Raw genomic sequence first — 18,874 nt, forward strand, 5'->3', positions numbered from 1 at the left:
GGCGAGACGAAGCCTCGAGTACAGCATGTCCCATAGGGTCAATCAATCACCATCAAGGCATGAATGAGGAAGCATATGCAGTCGTCCGGTGGCGTCCCTTACCCATCAAGGCATCTGCACCATTAGGCCACTTGTTAAGTCCGTAGTCCATCGCTTGGCAGCGAATCAGCCAACCAACACCCAGCCAAATAGATGCGCGCGGCGCCTCCCGTCTCCCCGGCCAGCAAACATCCCCAACCCCTCCCACCTTCTGGAATCTTGGATTCCTTGTGTGGTATTCGTCCGTCTCACGTCAGCCGCCCCCACCACGCGAAAGAAAGATTCATCTTCCTTCTCACGAATCCACCGTTGGATCGCCCACTGATCGCTTTCGGAACAGTGCAGCGGATGAATGACGGAGTTCGTATCACTTTGAGAGCTGTGCGGTGGGTAATCCGACGGTAGGCTGCGTGCGGAGGAAGGTGAAATCCCTCTCTCCTGCTCGTTCGGCGTGGCATGCGGGTATCTCAGTTTGGTGAGATGTGCGGTGATATTGTGGAGACCACTGAGCATGTTCTTCTGTAGTGCCCTAGGGCTCGAGAGATATGGCAGAGATCTTCGGTTCACTTGCTTGATGCGGTGGTCTCGGCGCAGGATCTGTTGTGGGTATTGAGAGATTCCATGTGTAGGCCCAGGTTGGCAGCGGAGGGGATATTAAGGGCGTACCTGTCCTATCACATTTGGTTGAATAGGAACGCAGGCATATTTGAGGGGAGGCGGGCGCTTCCGAGGATGGTGGAGGACAGAGCGGCGCGACATGCGAGGGAGATTATGGCGGCTGCCACTAAGTGTTCTTCTGGGATGGCTAGGGACACCTGGGGTACTTCTCACGCTGCTTCAGCGCCCCATTTCGTTCTTGTCTCTTGGGTACCCCCACCCCTTGGCTTTCTCAAAGTAAACTTCGACGGCAGCAGGTCACTAGATGGTTTGACTGGAGGGGTCGGTTTTGTGATCAGGGATCACTATGGTAGGTTGTTGGCCGCAGAAGGGCGTCGTATACCTAGGCTTACAGTTGTTGGAGCGGAGCTGTGGGCTGCTTGGGAGGGTTTATCCTATGCCAGGCAGGTCTTTGACGCCGAGCGAGTGTACCTTGAGGGAGATTCTGCGGTGGTGATCGACTGGATTCGGGGGGTGGATAGGTACGGTGATGGTCACCCCCTTATTCGGGAGACTCGGAGGATGGCTCAGCTGATGATCGGATTCCAGGTTGGTCATGTATTTAGAGAGGCGAACAGAGCCGCTGACTGGGTCGCCTCTTTTGTGGCCCGGCATTCCGGGGATGTTTTGTGGACGTCTGCTCAAGACGCTCTCTCCCTTTTGTTGTACGTGGTGGGTTGTGTTCATGTTAGATCTATATGAATGAGTAGCCGGATTTTAACCAAAAAAAAAAAAAAAAAAAAGAAAAAGATAACAACCCTGGCCCTTTCCGACCACCTTAATATCTTCTCCTCCAGTCGTCTTTCCCCTTCTTCCCCGCCCTCCTCACGGAAGACACCACTTTGTCCTCGTAGTCCGGAGAGGAAGAAGAGAGGAATGGCCACGTCCAGCTCCGCCTCCCCTCCGTCTCGATTCCCAGGAGCAGCTCAGCTGCTGCTGCTAATCTTGGCTGCCACGGCACTCCTCCACCCCCAGCAGGTCCATCCCGTCACCTCTACTCCTCTGCCTCCCCTTAATTCCTCCTCTCCATCTCCCAGATCTTTGTCTACTTCTGACCAACTAAACACCACCAGCTTCCTATCCGTTGTCCTTCTTGTGTTTTCTGCTCAGATCTAGCCTAACCTAGCCCTCGGTACCTTAGCTCCGCTGGGTCATATCTAGCTAACTTCCACTGCATGGATGGATAGAGTCCTCCCGAACTCAACAAACAACCCATGCCATCGTTCCTTTTTTCTTTTCGAATTTTTGCTTGGCAAATCAGAAAAAGTGAAAAACCTCGCTATCTCAAATCTATTTTATCTCCATTTCCGGTTCTAGTCTGCAAATAATATTGGAGAGTGCCAGAATTCACTTGATCCATGCTACCCTCCATGGCTTTGCAGACTTCCATGGATTTCCTCGAACCAATATGTCCCGAAATCTAGTTTTCTTTTTTTAGGGAAGATAGAACTACCGAGTGTGTATGTCTGCACTTTGGATGCAATGAACGGTGGCAGTCTTCATGCTTCCATGTAAAAAAATAGATAATTACATGCATATGAAGACACTCGGATGTGTATTATCCTGCAGCAGCTGATGTCCCGGAAATTGTGTGCTTGAACTTGGTGTCGGTCTCACAAGATGTGGATACTGAAATAGTTGATTTTTTTCCGATTATTACCTCTATTTACTATAGATTTATTTCAAGTCAAATCACCTGCAAAGTACCTCTGTGCTATTCTTTACTGATTTCTGTAAGCATAATGTGTCACTCCCATTTCCGCGGCCCACTGTCAGGCTTGCAGCTGCGAGCTTCACCTCTGGCTGTGCTTCTATATCTGATTTCTCTCTTTCTTAACTTTAGACTTACTCGGTTATCCATTTCAGCAGGTCATCGCGGCGAAACGAATGCCGAAACTCAGGACCGGGTCGATGATTCTTCAGGTTTGTTTCTTTTCTATGTTCTGCTCCGATCTTGAACAATCATGTGCTTGCTTTGATGTTCTGCCTTTCCTCTTCTCTTTATTTGTTTTTATTTTGTTGACTCTGCTGTTCATTATTTTTTCAAGAAATCTATCTTGTTCATTACATTTGTCAGAATTCAATCATCGAAAAGATCAATGCAAATCCTAATGCTGGATGGAAAGCTTCCATGAATTCGCGTTTTGTCAACTATACAGTAAGGCCTTAAATGCCCAAATTTGATCATGTCATATATTTGATTCAGCGTATGGAAATTTCAAATGTTGTCGTATGCTGCTAATTGCGGACCTTTCCTTTTTTGTTTTCTGTTTTGCCTGCATAGATTGACCAGTTTAAGCATCTCCTTGGAGTAAAACCAATGCCTTGCAACACCTTGGAAGATATTCCAGTAATGACTCATCAAAAATCTCTAAACCTACCAAAGCAATTTGATGCAAGAACGGCATGGCCTCAATGCAGCACTATTGGAAGAATTCTTGGTCAGTTAGCCCCACTTTTGTTGTTTATAGTTGCATGCTTCTTCATGGGGAGACTGACTTATTTTCCCAAAACTGTTCAATTATATGTTCTGGCTCAATTACAAATTCTGGTTAAAAGATCAGGTGAGTTGATTCCCTTTTCTCCATTCATTACCATCTAGTTCTGTAGCGAGCAAGGTGGACTGAAATTTTTCGGTTCTTGATGAGATGAGCAGGGTCACTGTGGTTCATGCTGGGCTTTTGGTGCCGTGGAATCATTGTCAGATCGCTTCTGCATTCATTTTGGCATGGTAAACCCAAATAAAAATTTCAGAAAATTGCCTCTATAGTTTTCCGACATGAAAGAAGGCCTAGACATTTTTCTCATTTAGCTAAACAATTGTTTAACCATTGCAGAACATTTCCCTATCTGTTAATGACCTCTTGGCATGTTGTGGTTTTATGTGTGGGGATGGTTGTGATGGAGGGTATCCCATATATGCCTGGCGGTACTTTATCCAGAGTGGTGTTGTTACAGAAGAGGTAGTGAATTATATTATAGATCTCTCTAAATTGTTCCCATCTCCCTTAATCTCACCTTGTTCCACCCATGCAGTCTTGAAAAGCTTTCATGATGAGTTATCCTATGTATGTATTATAGATATTAATTAGCTTAGCAATGTTCTGTTTTGCAGTGTGACCCATACTTCGATGATATCGGATGTGTTCATCCAGGCTGCGAACCTCTTTATCCAACACCAAAGTGCGAAAAGAAATGCCAAGTTAAGAACCTCCTCTGGGACGAGTCCAAGCATTTCAGTGTCAACGCGTATAGAATAAACTCCAATCCACAAGATATCATGGCAGAGGTCTACAAAAACGGTCCTGTAGAAGTTGCTTTCACAGTTTATGAGGTTTGTAGAATCAAAGAAATCCTTAGATCTTTGACAAGTGTTCTGATGCTATTTCCACATTTTTATTACTATTTTTGCTGGATAAGGAATCTTATTAGTAATTGGACATTATGTATTCAACCTTCACATGCCATCTTCCTTCATTGGTCAAAACATATGAAACATAAGGGTGTCCAGGAAGATTCTTTTAAGTTGTTTAATCCTTCACCAAAGTTACTTCTGTTGCCGCTAGGAATCAATCTAAGTAAGGTGGTAGGCTGGCTGTATCACTAGAGGGCTCGACAATCGACTGTTCAAACTATAAAAGTTGGTAGAAGGTCGCGATGTGCCTCTGAGATGGCCGAATGGTGGTCGATGTTGTCGTATGGCGGCGATTCCAATGCCGGTTGTTCCCCAGATAGTGCTGGAAAGACGAGACCATGCTCGGACTGTCGCTTAGCGAAAGACAAAGAAGTCCTCATGCTAGAGAATGTTCGGTGGATACCTTCGATGTCTAAGTTAGGTTGTTCGAAAGCAATGGAGGTGTTGTAAGAGTGACAGAGCGACAACACAAAGGTGTTTGAAGGCTCGAAAGCACTTATCTGGAGGGTCCCCCAGGGTTTGTTTTGATGGGGAAAAGATTGGACACTCGTCCTCGGATCAGACCGACCTCCTTGACCTCGGTATAAACCGAGATAAACAACTTCGTGTTGGGAACCCGCCCATGCCGCAGAAAATTCAAAAAAAAAATAGATGGCAGCGGAATCGGCATAAGCGGGATCGACGTTCATCGCATGAACGTGTTTCAAGAAACCGTTCATAGATAGATAAGAATTAAAAACTTTTAAAACCTTTAAGAAGATCAGATCTTCACCTTGTGCGGGTAGATGATCACCGCAAACTGATGATCGTGGTTTTGGATGAAGGTTCGCTTGAAGCCGTTCAAGTGCCCGGCCTCTACGGGTATCCACACGAAGCAGGAACCGATCCAAGCTTTCTATCTCCCCGGGGTGCTAGCTCCCTTGCAGAGATAACTTTGATGGCTGATCTCCTCCCTTTTGATCAACCCTTGATTGTGCTTGGGAGGAGGAAGAAGAAGGATGAAGATGGATGAAGATCCAATGCTTGCTTGCAGCCTTTTACCTTGCTCACGTTGGAAACCAAGAGAGGGAAGAAAGGATGCTGCCAAGCCTCTTCTTTTCTTTCACCTTGCTTGCGGTTGAAACAAGGAGGGGAGAGGGGTGGCCACGGCTTGGAGGAAGAGAGCTTCAATTATACCCTAGGTGCCGCCCACAAGTCCTTTTAAAGGCATGAAGGGCTCCTACAAATTAGGAGCCCTTGATCACCTTCCAAGAGGGGCGCCGGCCCCTCTTGTGTTGCTGCCCCAAGCAAACAAAAGGAGGGGCGTGTGCCCCTCCTTCATGGTTGCCCTAATCCTCATTAAGGAAGGATTGGCATGCCCTAATGTGGTTAAGTCCTAATCCAATTAGGCTTAGTCCAAGGGTGAACCAATTTGGGTTTAATCTAGGTAAGTCCTAATCCAATTAGGATTTAATGAACCATGACTCAATTGAACCCTTCAATCCTAATCTAATTAGGAGTCATCTTGATTCATTGGATTAATAATTAATTGTGACTTAAGAAATCCTAATCCAAATTAGGACTTATTTAATTTTAGTCCTAATCCAATTAGGACTCTTATTTGAATCCGAAGTCCTAATTCTAGGAATCCTATTCTAAGTAGGAATCCAAATTGAATTCAAAAATCCTAATCTAATTAGGATTGTAGGAATCCTACTCCAAGTAGGAATTCCAGTCCTACTCCAAGTAGGACTCCCAGTCCTAATCCAATTAGGACTCCAGGAATTCTACTCCAAGTAGGATTCGTGTTTTAAGTCTAATTAATCAATTTTCATTCCTTTTTCAACTTCTTATCAATCAAATTGATTACTCGTGATTCATAATCACTTTCAACCATCGGATCGGTCAATACTTCTAGTGTGTGGGACCCCATAGGTTCTATTCTGACTGGTAGTGAGATATATTGTGATCTTTATCTCAATATCATTGAAAAACTCCTTTCAATGGGTTGGAACGATTCCAACTCAATTCATTAGGGTTTATCGATCATCGAGACAATCCCTATGAGTCCCACCATCCACTAGTGACACCTAGCAGCATGTAGTGGCTACCCAGCAGAATAGAATGGTGAACCTCTAGGTGCAGTTATTGTGTGATACAGTCCTTCTATCGTGGATCCCTACAAGACGGAGGTCATGGATAACTCGTCAAACCCCTTCGTCTGTCATATGTCAAGATTTATTCGACTTAAGTTCGAGAGCGGAGAACTCTTTCTCCACTGTGCAATCTGTCCCGGCCGAGGTCTTACGAACTCAGTCTTATAAATCACATAAGATCTCTCCTTATCTATCAAGGTCGATAGATTCCTTATAGGTGCATACCCTACTCCTACAGTGAACCTACTGCAGCCAATCTACACTGCATGGACCCATATAGCTAGAGACCATGTATGTGTGCAGTCAAATTACAATAACCTCACTGTGAGTAGCCGAAGCATCGCAGGTCAAAGGACCAGTCACACTACTGCAACATCAAGCAAGTCACTGACGAGTGGATAGACATCCAAGTGACTTCTTGTATTGGTCACGCTCAGTACCCTTGTTCTCTAACAAGCACCTGCACTATTACTTCAGTGTCCCTACACCGTGGACTCGAGTCTCGTCCATCCATAGGGAAAGTAATGTATGCACTGATCTCATCGGATCGATCACCGTCCTCGTGATGATCCATCGATCAGGAGCGTTTAGAAATTAATCACTAATGATACATGGCTTAAATTCTCAACTCTTGAGAATATGCATCATCTTATTAATTCCTTGGACGATTCATAGACACATTAATAATATGAATGAAAAAGATGCCTTTCATTTATTCAATAATAATAAAGTCAAGTACAAATTATGTCCTAGAATTAATAATGTGTCAGCCAAAATTGGCTTCTAGGGTATACATCTAACACTTCGATGAAATCCAAGGAGCGAAGCTACACATGCCAATAAAGATCGACAGTTATGACAACACTCCTGTCAGCGCACGATTAGCATGGCCATATGCTGCTTATGCAAAAGGTTTTCCACATCGTGAATGTACAACTGGCTATTACCTAGCCAATAACACAAGTTGCGTCAAGTCAGGTAACCATATGGTTGACTACTCTATATAAAGAGGTAGTTTGGGGGCCTTCACGTAAGCTCATTCATTTAGAGAACTCCATTATGTATAGATTTCTTTCTTCCACACTGCTGCCTCACTATTCTAACTTAGGCATCGGAGGGTCTTCGCTGAAAACCTTTCGGCATAAGGACCTGTCACAGGTCGCCCTAGAGGAAACCAACTCTTTCGTACCTCGCCCAACCCATTTAGTTCGATTCACACCGACCTCAAAGTCATCCGACCTGCACTTCGACCGCGGTCCAAAATTTTGTGGCAACAAATTGGTGCTAGAGGAGGGGCTCAACTATACCGATACCAATCGAAGGGAGAAATCGACAATATGAAGTTGCAAAAGACTCACGACGTGTCTCACGCCTCGCAACGCTGTGCTTCGGCCTTGCGAGAATCATTGCAGAGCACAGAACACGCTCTGACGGTACAATCCGCTATGCTTGTGAACAATGAGTACTTCAATTTGCTCGTACAATAGGTGCAGGCTTTGACTGCGACGGTTCAAAACTTGCAACAAATAGCAGCATGGCCGGAACCAATCTGATTGGAATCAGTTCAACCCAGCCACCATTCTCACCGACCAACGTGGGTTGCCTGATCAACCACCACTCCCGATGCCAAAGCCCGCAGTGGTCTCGCTAGAGTCAGCTTACCTGACGAAGAAGTCCGGGTCGGGATGGAAAATAGTGTACTCCAAGCCCTTAATTCGACAAGGATTCTTCTCCAAGTCTCCCGTCTCCTCGTCGTGCAAAGTCTTTGCCTCAGCGGGATACCAACCTCAATAGAAAAATCAAGGAGATGAGCTGACAAATTTAGGCCCTAAGGGAATGGGCTTTGAGGGTGATAAACAACCTCAACTTCTGTACGGAACTCCTTTTTTCCAGCAGATCATGGAGAAACCGATCCGACTTCGGTTCAAGATGTCCCAAGTGGAGCTGTATGACAGCACCTCGGATATTCTAGATATTTGGAGAGCTTCAATGCTCTCATGATGTTGTATGGAGCACCGACGTGTTTTATAAAGCTTTTCTTGCAATTTTCCGCAAAGCGGCTCGATTTTGGTTTTCGGGGCTTCGGCCCAGATCTATCCACTTCTTCGAGCAGCTCAAATGTCTCTTCATGGTGCACTTCATCTCCAGCTAAAGGCAGCATCATGGTTCCGATGCATTGCTCGACATCAAGCAGAGGAAGAGAATTTCTCAGAGATTATGTCAATTGCTTCAATGCGGTGATATTAAAAGTCCGCGACCTGGATCAGTCGGTTGCGATGTCAGCTATAAAAGGTAGTTTACGGCCGTCACATTTTCTCTTCGCCTTGGAGAAGCGATTCCTTGTCGACTTCGCCAAAATGTTGGGTCGAGCAGAAAAATGTCAACACGGAGGAAGCCATGTGATGTATCACAACTGTCGGAGAAGAGGAGGAAGAATAAGAGAGGGAGAAGGAAGAAGAGGTTACAGCGACGCAGGAAGAAGAGAAGGGGAAGAGGAAGAAGAAGAAGAACAAGAAGGAGGCTAGGGTTTTTTCATTCAATCATCAATTGCCTCATACATGAGAGGGGTGGTTTTTATATAGACCTTACATCTTGACCAAATCAAGTAATCAATTGATCAAATCAATCAATTGACACCGATTAAATTTGGACTCTTACATCAACTAATCCCTTACCAAAATTGGTCCACTAAATTAATCCAATTACATAAACCCAATTGACTAGTCTAATAACAAAACAACTGACCAAATCGACTTGACTAAGACAAAAGCAAATAATGCAATAAAAGAAAATGACTCGGACTCAAATGGACCCAATCCGAGTTTGACTCAATCCGGAGGCTCAAGATCATCTGAATGAAGGGCTCTGATGTTTCCATCAACTCCTCTCAGATGAGAAAAACTCGACCCTGTCGAGTACATGTCTGGCCGGCTGTCGTACTGCTCCAGAAGATCGGGGTCAAGGCGCTGCAACTGGGCTCTGGAAATCCACGTCACGTCAGACTTTGGTCGACCTTTCCACCGAACACGGTAACGTTGGTAACCATCGTTCCTGGTTGAAATAACCTGCTCATCCAATATATGTTCTATTTGTTCTCTGCGTGCATGAAATTTGGGAGGTGGTGGCTTAACAGCAGGTAATAGTTCAGGGTGTTCAACATGGGCAGGTATATTAATAAAGGGGTCAGAAGGCATGAATATTATCTTTTTGTATGAGACTAAATCTTCAATATTAAATGTCGCACTAATCCCAGTCATCAGGAAGATCCACAACATATGTATTCGAACTGATTTTCTTTAAGACTTTGAACGGTTCCGCACTACAAGGTTGCAATTTCTTGAACGTTTCCGAAGAAAGTCGTTCAAGCCTAATTCTTATCATGATGTAACCTCTTTCACTTAACTCTTTATAACGTCTGTGTAAATCAGCAAAGGATTTATATTTTAAGTTATTAAAGTGACTACAATTGCTGATTTCTTGGTGCAATGAATGTGGATGTGATGCAAGTAATTGTGCAGACTCAAAAACTCTATACTGATGAGACATGAAAAATAGGTCTATGGATTGCCTAGGTTTGTAATCATGTACCACTTTAAATGGACTCATGCCTATGGACTTGTTAACCGAACTATTATATGCAAACTCAACTGTCGGTAACATTAAATTTCAGGTCCTAGCATATGCATTTGGTTGGAGCCTATGATGTGGAAGGTTGGGCAGAGATGCTCTGGAAACTAGATCAATTGCGCGTTGGATATCACGCATTGGAGAAAGTGCATCCGGAAGATCATCAGGGACTACATCATGAAACTTCTCTAGAAGGAAAACTACTACAGGGGAATGTTCAAGGTTGGACTCCGCATGGGTATCTTGAGCTACAAGTGCCAACTCTGGTGACTGGCTCTCAATATCTTTCACTATCTCTTCCATAGTAGTGATGTGAAGTGGCTTAGTTGTACTTAGATCAATAGTCTCTCTTTGAGAATCATTTTGGACAAACTCTAATTCTGTGGGTTCGTCTTCAAAGTCTTCTTCATAGTCTTCTATATTTGGTTCATAGACTTCTTCAACATATTCGACCTCTTGGCTTCTAACTTCTGGTTCAGTAATCAGGTAGGTCTTAATGGAACATTGGGATGCTATGTGGCCGAATTGTTGACACCTAGAGCATTGGGTTTGGTGTCTAGAAAAATGGGGAAGGATTACAGATGGTGCGACCAAACCGATTTTAGGTTGGGCTGCAATAGAGGTTGGCGGTTTAGGGGTTCTAGAATTTCGCATGAGCTCACGGATCTCTTGTTTGAATTCCTCGTGACTAGCCCGCATGGCATCGAGCTGTTCTATGAGAGATCTATAAACGTCGGAATTCATGGTAGCTACAAAGATTTTAGGTTGATTAAAATAGTACTCCCTATCACTACGGGTTGGTATGCAATGACGACACTAGGTGATAATGTGAAATGTAGTGTCACTACTGAGACCTTAATAAATATGATGTGAAATGCTGGACAACCTACTAATGCAATCTATTATGATTTCAGAGATCAGCACGTTTTCACAAGAATAACTTAAAGTTTAAATATTGCTGATTTTTTACTTTGGTTATTCAGAATTAAGGATTAAGATTATTCAATTTAAGAAATTAGATTGCAATTAAGTAGTACAGTTGTTCTAATCCTAAATCAATCTGATCGAAGAATGTTGAGAAACATCCAATTGTTAGGGTGTGCTAATTTAATATCTAAATTTTAAAAGGCGAATAGGATGGGTTTGAAAGTAGGGGTTCTATGTTCTGAATTTTGACAACAAAAGTAAGTTTCAAGAATATGGCTATCATGCAAGAGAACTAGAACATAATTAAATGAACAAGCCCAAGAAAATGAAAATCTGTCACCTGTCGTGAAGCAGACGACCAGAGTACGGCACAGCAAGTAGGCTCGGCAAATGACTTCAATCGGACCTGATTACAGCAACTTGGCAGGGAGACAATCAGCGGCACGGGACCTGACTGATCTGTGGGCCTGCAGCTATGGGCCTGTGAAATAATGGGCTGATGGACCTTGAGAGAAGGGCTGGAGGAATTGGGCCGAAGGCCTTGGTGGACTGCGGCTTAGACAGGGGGCTGATGGGACTCGGGTGAGGTGTTTGGTGGGGTGTTGGGCTTGAGTGAGTTGCAGTGGCCGAAGAAAAAAGGGCTGAGGGGAAAGAGGGGAGGCGGAAAGGTGATGGGGGTTCGGGATGGGGACGGTCGGCGGCGGAGCAAAGGCAGGGGATGGATCTCGGCACCGAGAAGGAAGCACAGGGTGGGGCGGCTTTGTGGTCCGGTGGTGGCGTGCTCAGAGGACACGAAGAAGCGCTGCAGGTGGTCTGCTCGGGGAAGGCGGCGTTCGAAGGGAATGCTCGGCGGAGGGCTCGGAGGAGGCGGTGCCCGGCAGAGGCAGCGCTAAAGCGGTGGAGCGGCGCTGCGGTCGGCCGCGGCTTGGCGGCGCACGGCTTGGTAGCGCTGCGGCGATGGAGGGGCGGCGGGGACGGCTGGCCGGTGCGGCGGCGCTGCTCGTCGGGTGGGCGACGATTGGGCAGCTGCGACACGGTGATGACGCGGCTCGGCAACGGCGGTGGCGCAGTTCACGGTGCAGGCAGAGGTTGAAGATGAACAGTTACTAAGGTAAGCCTTTTTTTTTCTTTTCTTTTTTTTGTCTTCTTTTATTTTTCTTTATTTTTCTTTTTTTTTCGTGTGCAAGGCACATGCTACTCTTTTTTTTTTCTTTTTTTTTGTTGGTTGGAGCCGGACTCGGGCTAGTGGGTAACGGGCTAATGGGCTTGGCTCTTACCCATTAACGCCGGTCTTCTTCAACCTTCCGACGGATTCGGGAGGGTGTGCCGCTCTCCGCGACGGCGCTTGCGGGCAGAGTAGAGATCCCGGCCGTGGCTTTGCGGCGACGAGGGTGGCCGACCTCGGGCAGGCGGTCACGGGCACGGACGGCAACCAGTCATGGGCACGGGCGGTGATCTCCTCTGAATATCAAGCACGTTGGAGCTTTCGGCGGTTGCGGCGATGGCTCGGGTGCAGTCGACGGCGGTGTGGCGTGCGGCGGAGGGAGTCGTCGTATGGGAGCCGATTAGCCGAACCTTTCTGGGTTCGTGACAGAGAGAAGCGGCGGCGGGATGTGGTGGAGGAGGACCTCGGAGGAGGTGCTCGGAGGTCGAGGGCGCAAGACGGCGGCGTGAGGAGGCAGGGGTGGGTGAGAGCACAGCGACCGAGAAGGGCAAATCACGAAGGGGCTGTTCCTTTTTTTTTGTGTCTTGGTGTTCCTTCCTGTGAGGTCTAAAACCAACGGCACAAGGAGGCACGGGAAGGGGTCTCTTTCCGACCCACGGCAGCCCAGAAAAGAGAAAAGGTTTTGGCAACAGAGGAAAAACCGGAAGCTCTGATACCAAGCTGATGTAGCACAATTGTCGGGGAAGAGGAGGAAGAATAAGAGAGGGAGAAGGAAGAAGAGGTTATAGAGACGCAGGAAGAAGAGAAGGGGAGGAGGAAGAAGAAGAACAAGGAGGCTAGGGTTTTTTCTTTCAATCATCAATTGCCTCATACATGAGGGGTGGTCTTTATATAGACCTTACATCTTGATCAAATCAAGTAATCAATTGATCAAATCAATCAATTGACACCGATTTAATTTGGACCCTTACATCAACTAATCCTTTACCAAAATTGGTCCACTAAATTAACCCAATTACAGAAACCCAATTGACTAGTCTAATAACAAAACAATGGACCAAATTAACTTGATTAAGACAAAAGTAAATAATGCAATAAAAAAAAATGACTCGGACTCAAATAGACTCAATCCGAGTCTGACTCAATCGAGGGGCTCATGATCATTTGGATGAAGGGTTCTGATGTCCCCATCACCATGACCTCCCATCGTGAGTCCGCTGGCGGAGGATCTCCCTGAGGAGGCAAAAGAGGATGCTAAGAGTGAGGTGCATCTAGGAGTACTTCACCTCGGTGCGCAAAGAGCTCATGACGCCCCAAGAGCCTTCCTTGGAAATTTGAAAGGTACACTTCACTCACTGCGCCAAGGACTCAGCTCTTTATGGAGATCGAAGGCCGAGGTTACCTGCGCCTTTTGCATCGAATGAAGGCCCCGGCAAGCGAGAAAGATAAGAAGTACTGATGTTTCTATCAAAATCATGGGCATGACATGGACGAGTGCATCCAACTCAAGGACGAGATCGAGGCACTCATCCGATGTGGACGACTGGACTGGTATGTTCATGCTCGACGTGACCGAGGACCTACTTCAGCTTCTGATCTGCCATCCCCAGAACCGATTGATAATCGCCTGACAACAGAGGTTATCAACACAATCGTTGGCAGTCCCAAACACCTCGAATCACCGAGCTCCACAGGAGGCCGAGGCTACTTCGAAGAGGCAGCGCATGGGAGACGTCATCTCGTTCTCTAACGCCGGCCTAGGAGGAGTGCAGATTTCTCATGATGATGCTATAGTCATTTCTCTTACAATTGCAAAATATGATGTAAAGAGAATTTTTGTTGATAATAGAAGTTTGGCCGACGTGTTGTTTTACTATGCTTTCCAACGAATGAAGTTACCTGCTAAATCACTCCAAAACGTCAATACATCCCTCGTCGGCTTCTCAGGAGATTTTGTCTCTGTGGAAGGCGTGATTAATCTGCTTGTCACCGCGGGACAAGAGCCTTGAAGCAACAAATTGAGGCTGGACTTTCTGGTGGTTCAGGTCCCCTTAGCCTACAATGCGATCTTGGGCTGACCTAGTCTTAATGCCTTTCGAGCTACAGTGTCTATCTACCACTTGCTCGTACGATTTCTGACAAGAAGCGGAGTCGGAGAAATTCGAGGTAACCAAATGTTAGCTTGCCAATGCTACATGGCCACCCTTAAAGAGAAAAATTCGGTAGAAACTTTACCGATTGAAGGGCTAGACACAAGAGACAAACTCAAAAAGCAGCGAGGAGAATTGGTCGAAGAATTGGTGCAAGTCCCCTTAATAGAAGATGAACCTGATCGAACTGTGCAGATCGGCTCGAGCCTAGATGAAGAAAATTGGGCCAAAGTGATCAATTTTCTCTATGCCGACGCTGATGTCTTCACGTGGTCGGCCACTGACATACCGGATATAAGCTCCGAGGTGATAGTTCACAAGCTCAGTATAGACCCGGCTCATTATAGAAAGACAAGTCATAAACCAAGAAGTTAACAAGCTCTTGGAGGCCAGCTTTGTTTGCGAGGTGAATTATTCCGACTAGCTTGCCAATGTTGTACTTGTAAAGAAAGCTAATAAAAAATGGTGGGTTTGTATTGATTACATCGACCTGAATAAGGCTTGCCCATAAGACAGCTTCCCACTCTCAAGGATTGATCAACTCGTGGATGCAATCTTAGGACATCAGCTGCTGACCTTCATGGATGCATTCTCCGGATATAACTAGATTCAAATGGTGCCTGAAGACGAAAAAAAAGGTCTTCCTCACTAACAAGGGCCTCTATTGTTATAAGGTAATGTCTTTCGGCTTAAAAATTACAGGAGCAAACTTATCAACGGCTCATCCACAAGATTTTCAAAGAGCAGATCGGCCGCAATATGGAGGTATACGTGGATGACATGCTCGTGAAAAGCTGAGTAGCAGAGCAACACAACCGACCTGGAGGAAGCATTCATGACCCTCAGAAGATACCAGATGAAGCTCAATCCAATGAAGTGCACTTTCAGAGTCATCTCGAAAAAATTCTTGGGATTCATGGTGACATAATGAGGCATCGAGGCGAATCTGGAGGAAATCTATGTAGGTTGACAGAGCGCTTCCTCCCATTTTTCAAGGCTTTGAAGAATCTAAAGGATTTTTAGTGGACCAAGGAGTGTTAATTGGCTTTTGACCAACTAAAGGAGTATCTCAGCTCCTCGCGTAAGATCTCCTTACAAAACCACAAGTAAGAGAAATACTTTATTTATATTAGTCGTTTCTTTTCTTGCTGTGAGCTCGGTTCTAGTATGGGAAGAAGAAAAATGTCAGAAACTGACATACTATATAAGTCGGATTCTGTGAGATGCCGAGACAAGATATTCTAAGTTGGAGAAGATTGTTTATTCCCTCATCATTTCAACTCTAAAGCTCCGGCCATATTTTCAAGCTCATTCAATCACAATCCTAACCGACCAACCAATTAAGCAGATTTTGCAGAAGCTTAAAAATGCAGGCCGATTAGCGAAGTGGACGGTTAAGCTTGCAGATTTTGACCTTGAATGTCGACCTTGGCCATGAATCAAGAAACAGGTGTTGGTGGACTTCTTGGTGGAATGCACCATCCCTAATGAAGACCCTATCGAGCTCCCCAAGAAAAAGAAGACCTTTGAGCAGCCGTGGATCTTATACGTAGATGGATCATCAGGCTCGGGGGGTAGTGGTGCTGGACTCAACTTACCAGCCCAAGAGGAGTGATCACAGAGTATGCGCTATGGTTTTAATTTTCGGACTCCAATAATGAAGCTGAATATGAAGCACTTATTACTAGGCTCAAGCTTTCTAAGGAGCTCGGTATTCAACAGTTGAAGTCTTAAGTGACTCACAATTAGTCCTTAGCCAAGTGTGAGGAGAATTTGAGGCTCGAGGGCCATCGATAATCAAATATCTACAAAGGTAAAGAACAATACTTAAGCCTTTTGTGATTTTGACATACAATTGATTCCTCGGACGGAAAATGCAAGGGCCGATCTGCTGTCAAAATTGGCCACCTTAGAGACTGTCGACCTGACTAAAGCCACATACCTCGAAGTCCTAGAGATGCCGAGCATCGATGAGCTTGAGCTCATGATAAACACTACTATCGAGCCAAGCTGGATAGATCCTCTTGTTGACTTCTTTTGGGATGAAAAATTGCCTACGGGCTAGAGCTCGCCGAAAAAAGCACCAAGTCTCCCATTATGTTCGTCTTGACGACAAATTATATCAGATATCGTTTTCACTGCTGCTCCTCAAGTGCTTCCATCCGACTAAGGCAAATTACACACTACGGGAGGTACATGAAGAAATCTATAGCAATCACTTGGAGGGTAGATCTTTGGCCTACAAGATCTTGTGACAAGCATACTACTGGCCGACCTTGCAAAAAGATGCGACCGACTTTGTCAAGAGATGTGACCGATGCAACATCATGCAAGCATCCAATGGAGACCAGCGGTGCCACTGACTCCGATCAACGTCCCTTGGCCATTTGCACAATAGGGAATCGACATCCTCGGACCTTTTCTAGTGGCAACTGGGTAGCGCAAGTTCCTCATTGTGGTTGTGGATTACTTCATTAAATGGGCGGAAGCCGAGCTAGTAACTCGAATTACCGAGGTAAAAATCTAAGATTTTGTTTGGAAGGCTATAATTTGCATGTTCGAGCTTCTTTGGGTAATCATCACAGATAATGGATATCAATTCGACAATGCCCGATTCAAAGAATTCTGTGTTGAACTCGGAATCAATTACCGATTCACTTCGGCAGCACACCTCAGACTAATGGAGAGGCCACGGTGACCAACTGAACAATCTTGCAGGGGCTGAAGGCAAGATTGGACCGAGCAAAAAGATTGTGGGCCGAAGAGCTCTACAACGTCTTGTGGGCGTATCGAATAACGTATCGAGTTCCCATTAGGGAGACACTCTTCAACCTTGCTTTTGGAACAGAAGCAGTGATTCAGCTGGAGATCGGACAATCGTCACTTCGGGTGGAAAATTTCGACGACCACACGAACTCAAATAAGCTCCGAGCCAACCTTGATCTACTAGAAGAAATCAGAGAACGAGCTCAAATCTGCATGGCGACATACCAATAAAGAGCAGCTCAGTACTATAATTCAAGGGGGAAGGGTAAGCTCTTCCGACCAGACGACCTCGTCTTGAGAAAGACCGAAGTGTCACAATTAGGAGAATCTGGAAAGCTAAGCCCAAATTGGGAAGGCCCATACCGAATAGCCGAAGCAATACGACCAGGAGCGTATAAGCTAAAGCATCTTGACAACACTTTGATTCCACGGACTCAGGACTCTAAGAACCTTCGTATATAGTACCAGTAAGGTTCATTGTATCCCGAGCTTATTTCTAATAAAGATCTTATTGTTATATCCTAGAGCATCCTCTGGAATTGGTTTGTATAGGCGAGGGTCGGTGTTCGTTGTCGAAAGATTCGGACATACGGATCGGCTGTCTTTGGTAATGCATTGCATGTCTTGAATGCCACACGAGCTTTTCACTCGCACATCACGCTCTATACATCTTGCCCATATGGTTAAGGAAACTGCTTGCGATTGTGGCCGAGGTGTCACCAGCTGGGGAGAGATTTTAAAATTTGAAGGACTCTCCGTGCATCTCTAGGCTAGTCACAAGGCGGGCTTTGACTAGTTGATTGGGGGGCTTCATGGCAAACTCTGATTGGTCGGTCTGCCACTTTGGCTATGGTCGGGTCTGAGGCATATCGACTTCTTTTTCTCCTAAATCCTTTTCTCTTGTAGTTTATTAAATTATCCCATATCTATGATATTATTCTTTGTCTTACTTCTTCAAATTCTTTCCTCTTTGCAGGATTTTGCTCACTATAAATCAGGAGTCTACAAACACATTACAGGTGATGTAATGGGTGGCCATGCCGTGAAGTTAATAGGATGGGGGACTAGTGATGATGGTGAAGATTATTGGGTCTGTTACTTAACCTTCAACTATTGAAATGTAATCATATTTTTGTTCCTGACTCATCTGTTCTTTTTTGTTCTGCAGCTTCTTGCAAATCAGTGGAATAGTGGCTGGGGTGATGTATGCTATTGAACAGATTCTCAAACATTAAAATGATATACATGAAGAGTTACTTATTTGAGGTGTTAAGAATTGTCTGTTTGGTTCCATGCAGGATGGTTACTTCAAAATCGTAAGGAGCAGGAACGAATGTGGAATTGAGGAGGACGTAGTTGCTGGTTTGCCTTCATCCAAAAACTTATTCCGAAACTATGCTGGCAGTGATATAATTGGTGATGCTGCTATCTGAATTTCCATCATCGTATATACACAACCAATTAGTATATCATCAAGATGTCAAAACTCACAAACTGGGGTACTACTAGATTTGTCCCTGTTCTTGTTTTCCTGTTTTAAGAATGGATGATGATGTTACTAAATAATGTACATCATTCTACTATCACACCCATTTATCTGGAAAGCATGTCAAAGCTATAGATTGCTTTTGATTCTTGCCTACATCAGAATGTAATATGGAAACATTAAATCTATAACTTAAGCTGCTTAAGGATTGTGGAAATTGACTTATGTAATAGAACACATTGTCAATAACCCTACTATTATAGTGGGAAGAAGTTCCTTTGAGAGATTTTTTCCCCCTTTTTTTGTGACAGTAGTGAGTATGCAGAACGTGCTTGTCAGGAATAAAATTTGATCTGAACTGAGCACAGAATAATAGTTGAGGTTGGTTTATCTTAATGAGAATCAAGGTTAAGAGGGATTTAGAAATACCTCATATGCCATAATGCCATATATTATTCTATCAATACACACAACAAATACCGCTCTAAACTTTTGCATTCTTAAGTT

The 18,874-nt window shown here is 44.9% G+C and overlaps 1 protein-coding gene across 2 annotated transcripts; it reads left to right on the forward strand.

The window, feature by feature from the left end:
- Positions 1 to 218: 218 nt before the first annotated feature.
- Positions 219 to 18,651, forward strand: LOC103696640 (Cysteine proteinases superfamily protein). Of its 2 annotated transcripts, none has more exons than XM_089927143.1 (11): positions 219 to 483; positions 1,441 to 1,674; positions 2,566 to 2,619; positions 2,774 to 2,854; positions 2,981 to 3,141; positions 3,353 to 3,427; positions 3,534 to 3,659; positions 3,812 to 4,030; positions 17,858 to 17,971; positions 18,050 to 18,085; positions 18,180 to 18,651. In XM_089927143.1, exons 5-11 carry the CDS (start codon positions 3,103 to 3,105, stop codon positions 18,312 to 18,314), a joined length of 744 nt encoding a protein of 247 aa, XP_089783269.1. In that variant the 5' UTR covers positions 219 to 483; positions 1,441 to 1,674; positions 2,566 to 2,619; positions 2,774 to 2,854; positions 2,981 to 3,102; the 3' UTR covers positions 18,315 to 18,651. The 2 variants fall into 2 exon arrangements, with proteins under 2 accessions (XP_089783269.1, XP_089783268.1); XM_089927142.1 differs by having other exon boundaries at positions 363 to 483; positions 2,563 to 2,619.
- Positions 18,652 to 18,874: the final 223 nt, after the last annotated feature.

The sequence above is a fragment of the Phoenix dactylifera genome, chromosome 14 (assembly GCF_051530095.1).
Source record: "Phoenix dactylifera cultivar Ajwa chromosome 14, Ajwa_hap1_PhDact_Kaust_v1.1, whole genome shotgun sequence".
NCBI classification, from domain to species: Eukaryota; Viridiplantae; Streptophyta; class Magnoliopsida; order Arecales; family Arecaceae; genus Phoenix; species Phoenix dactylifera.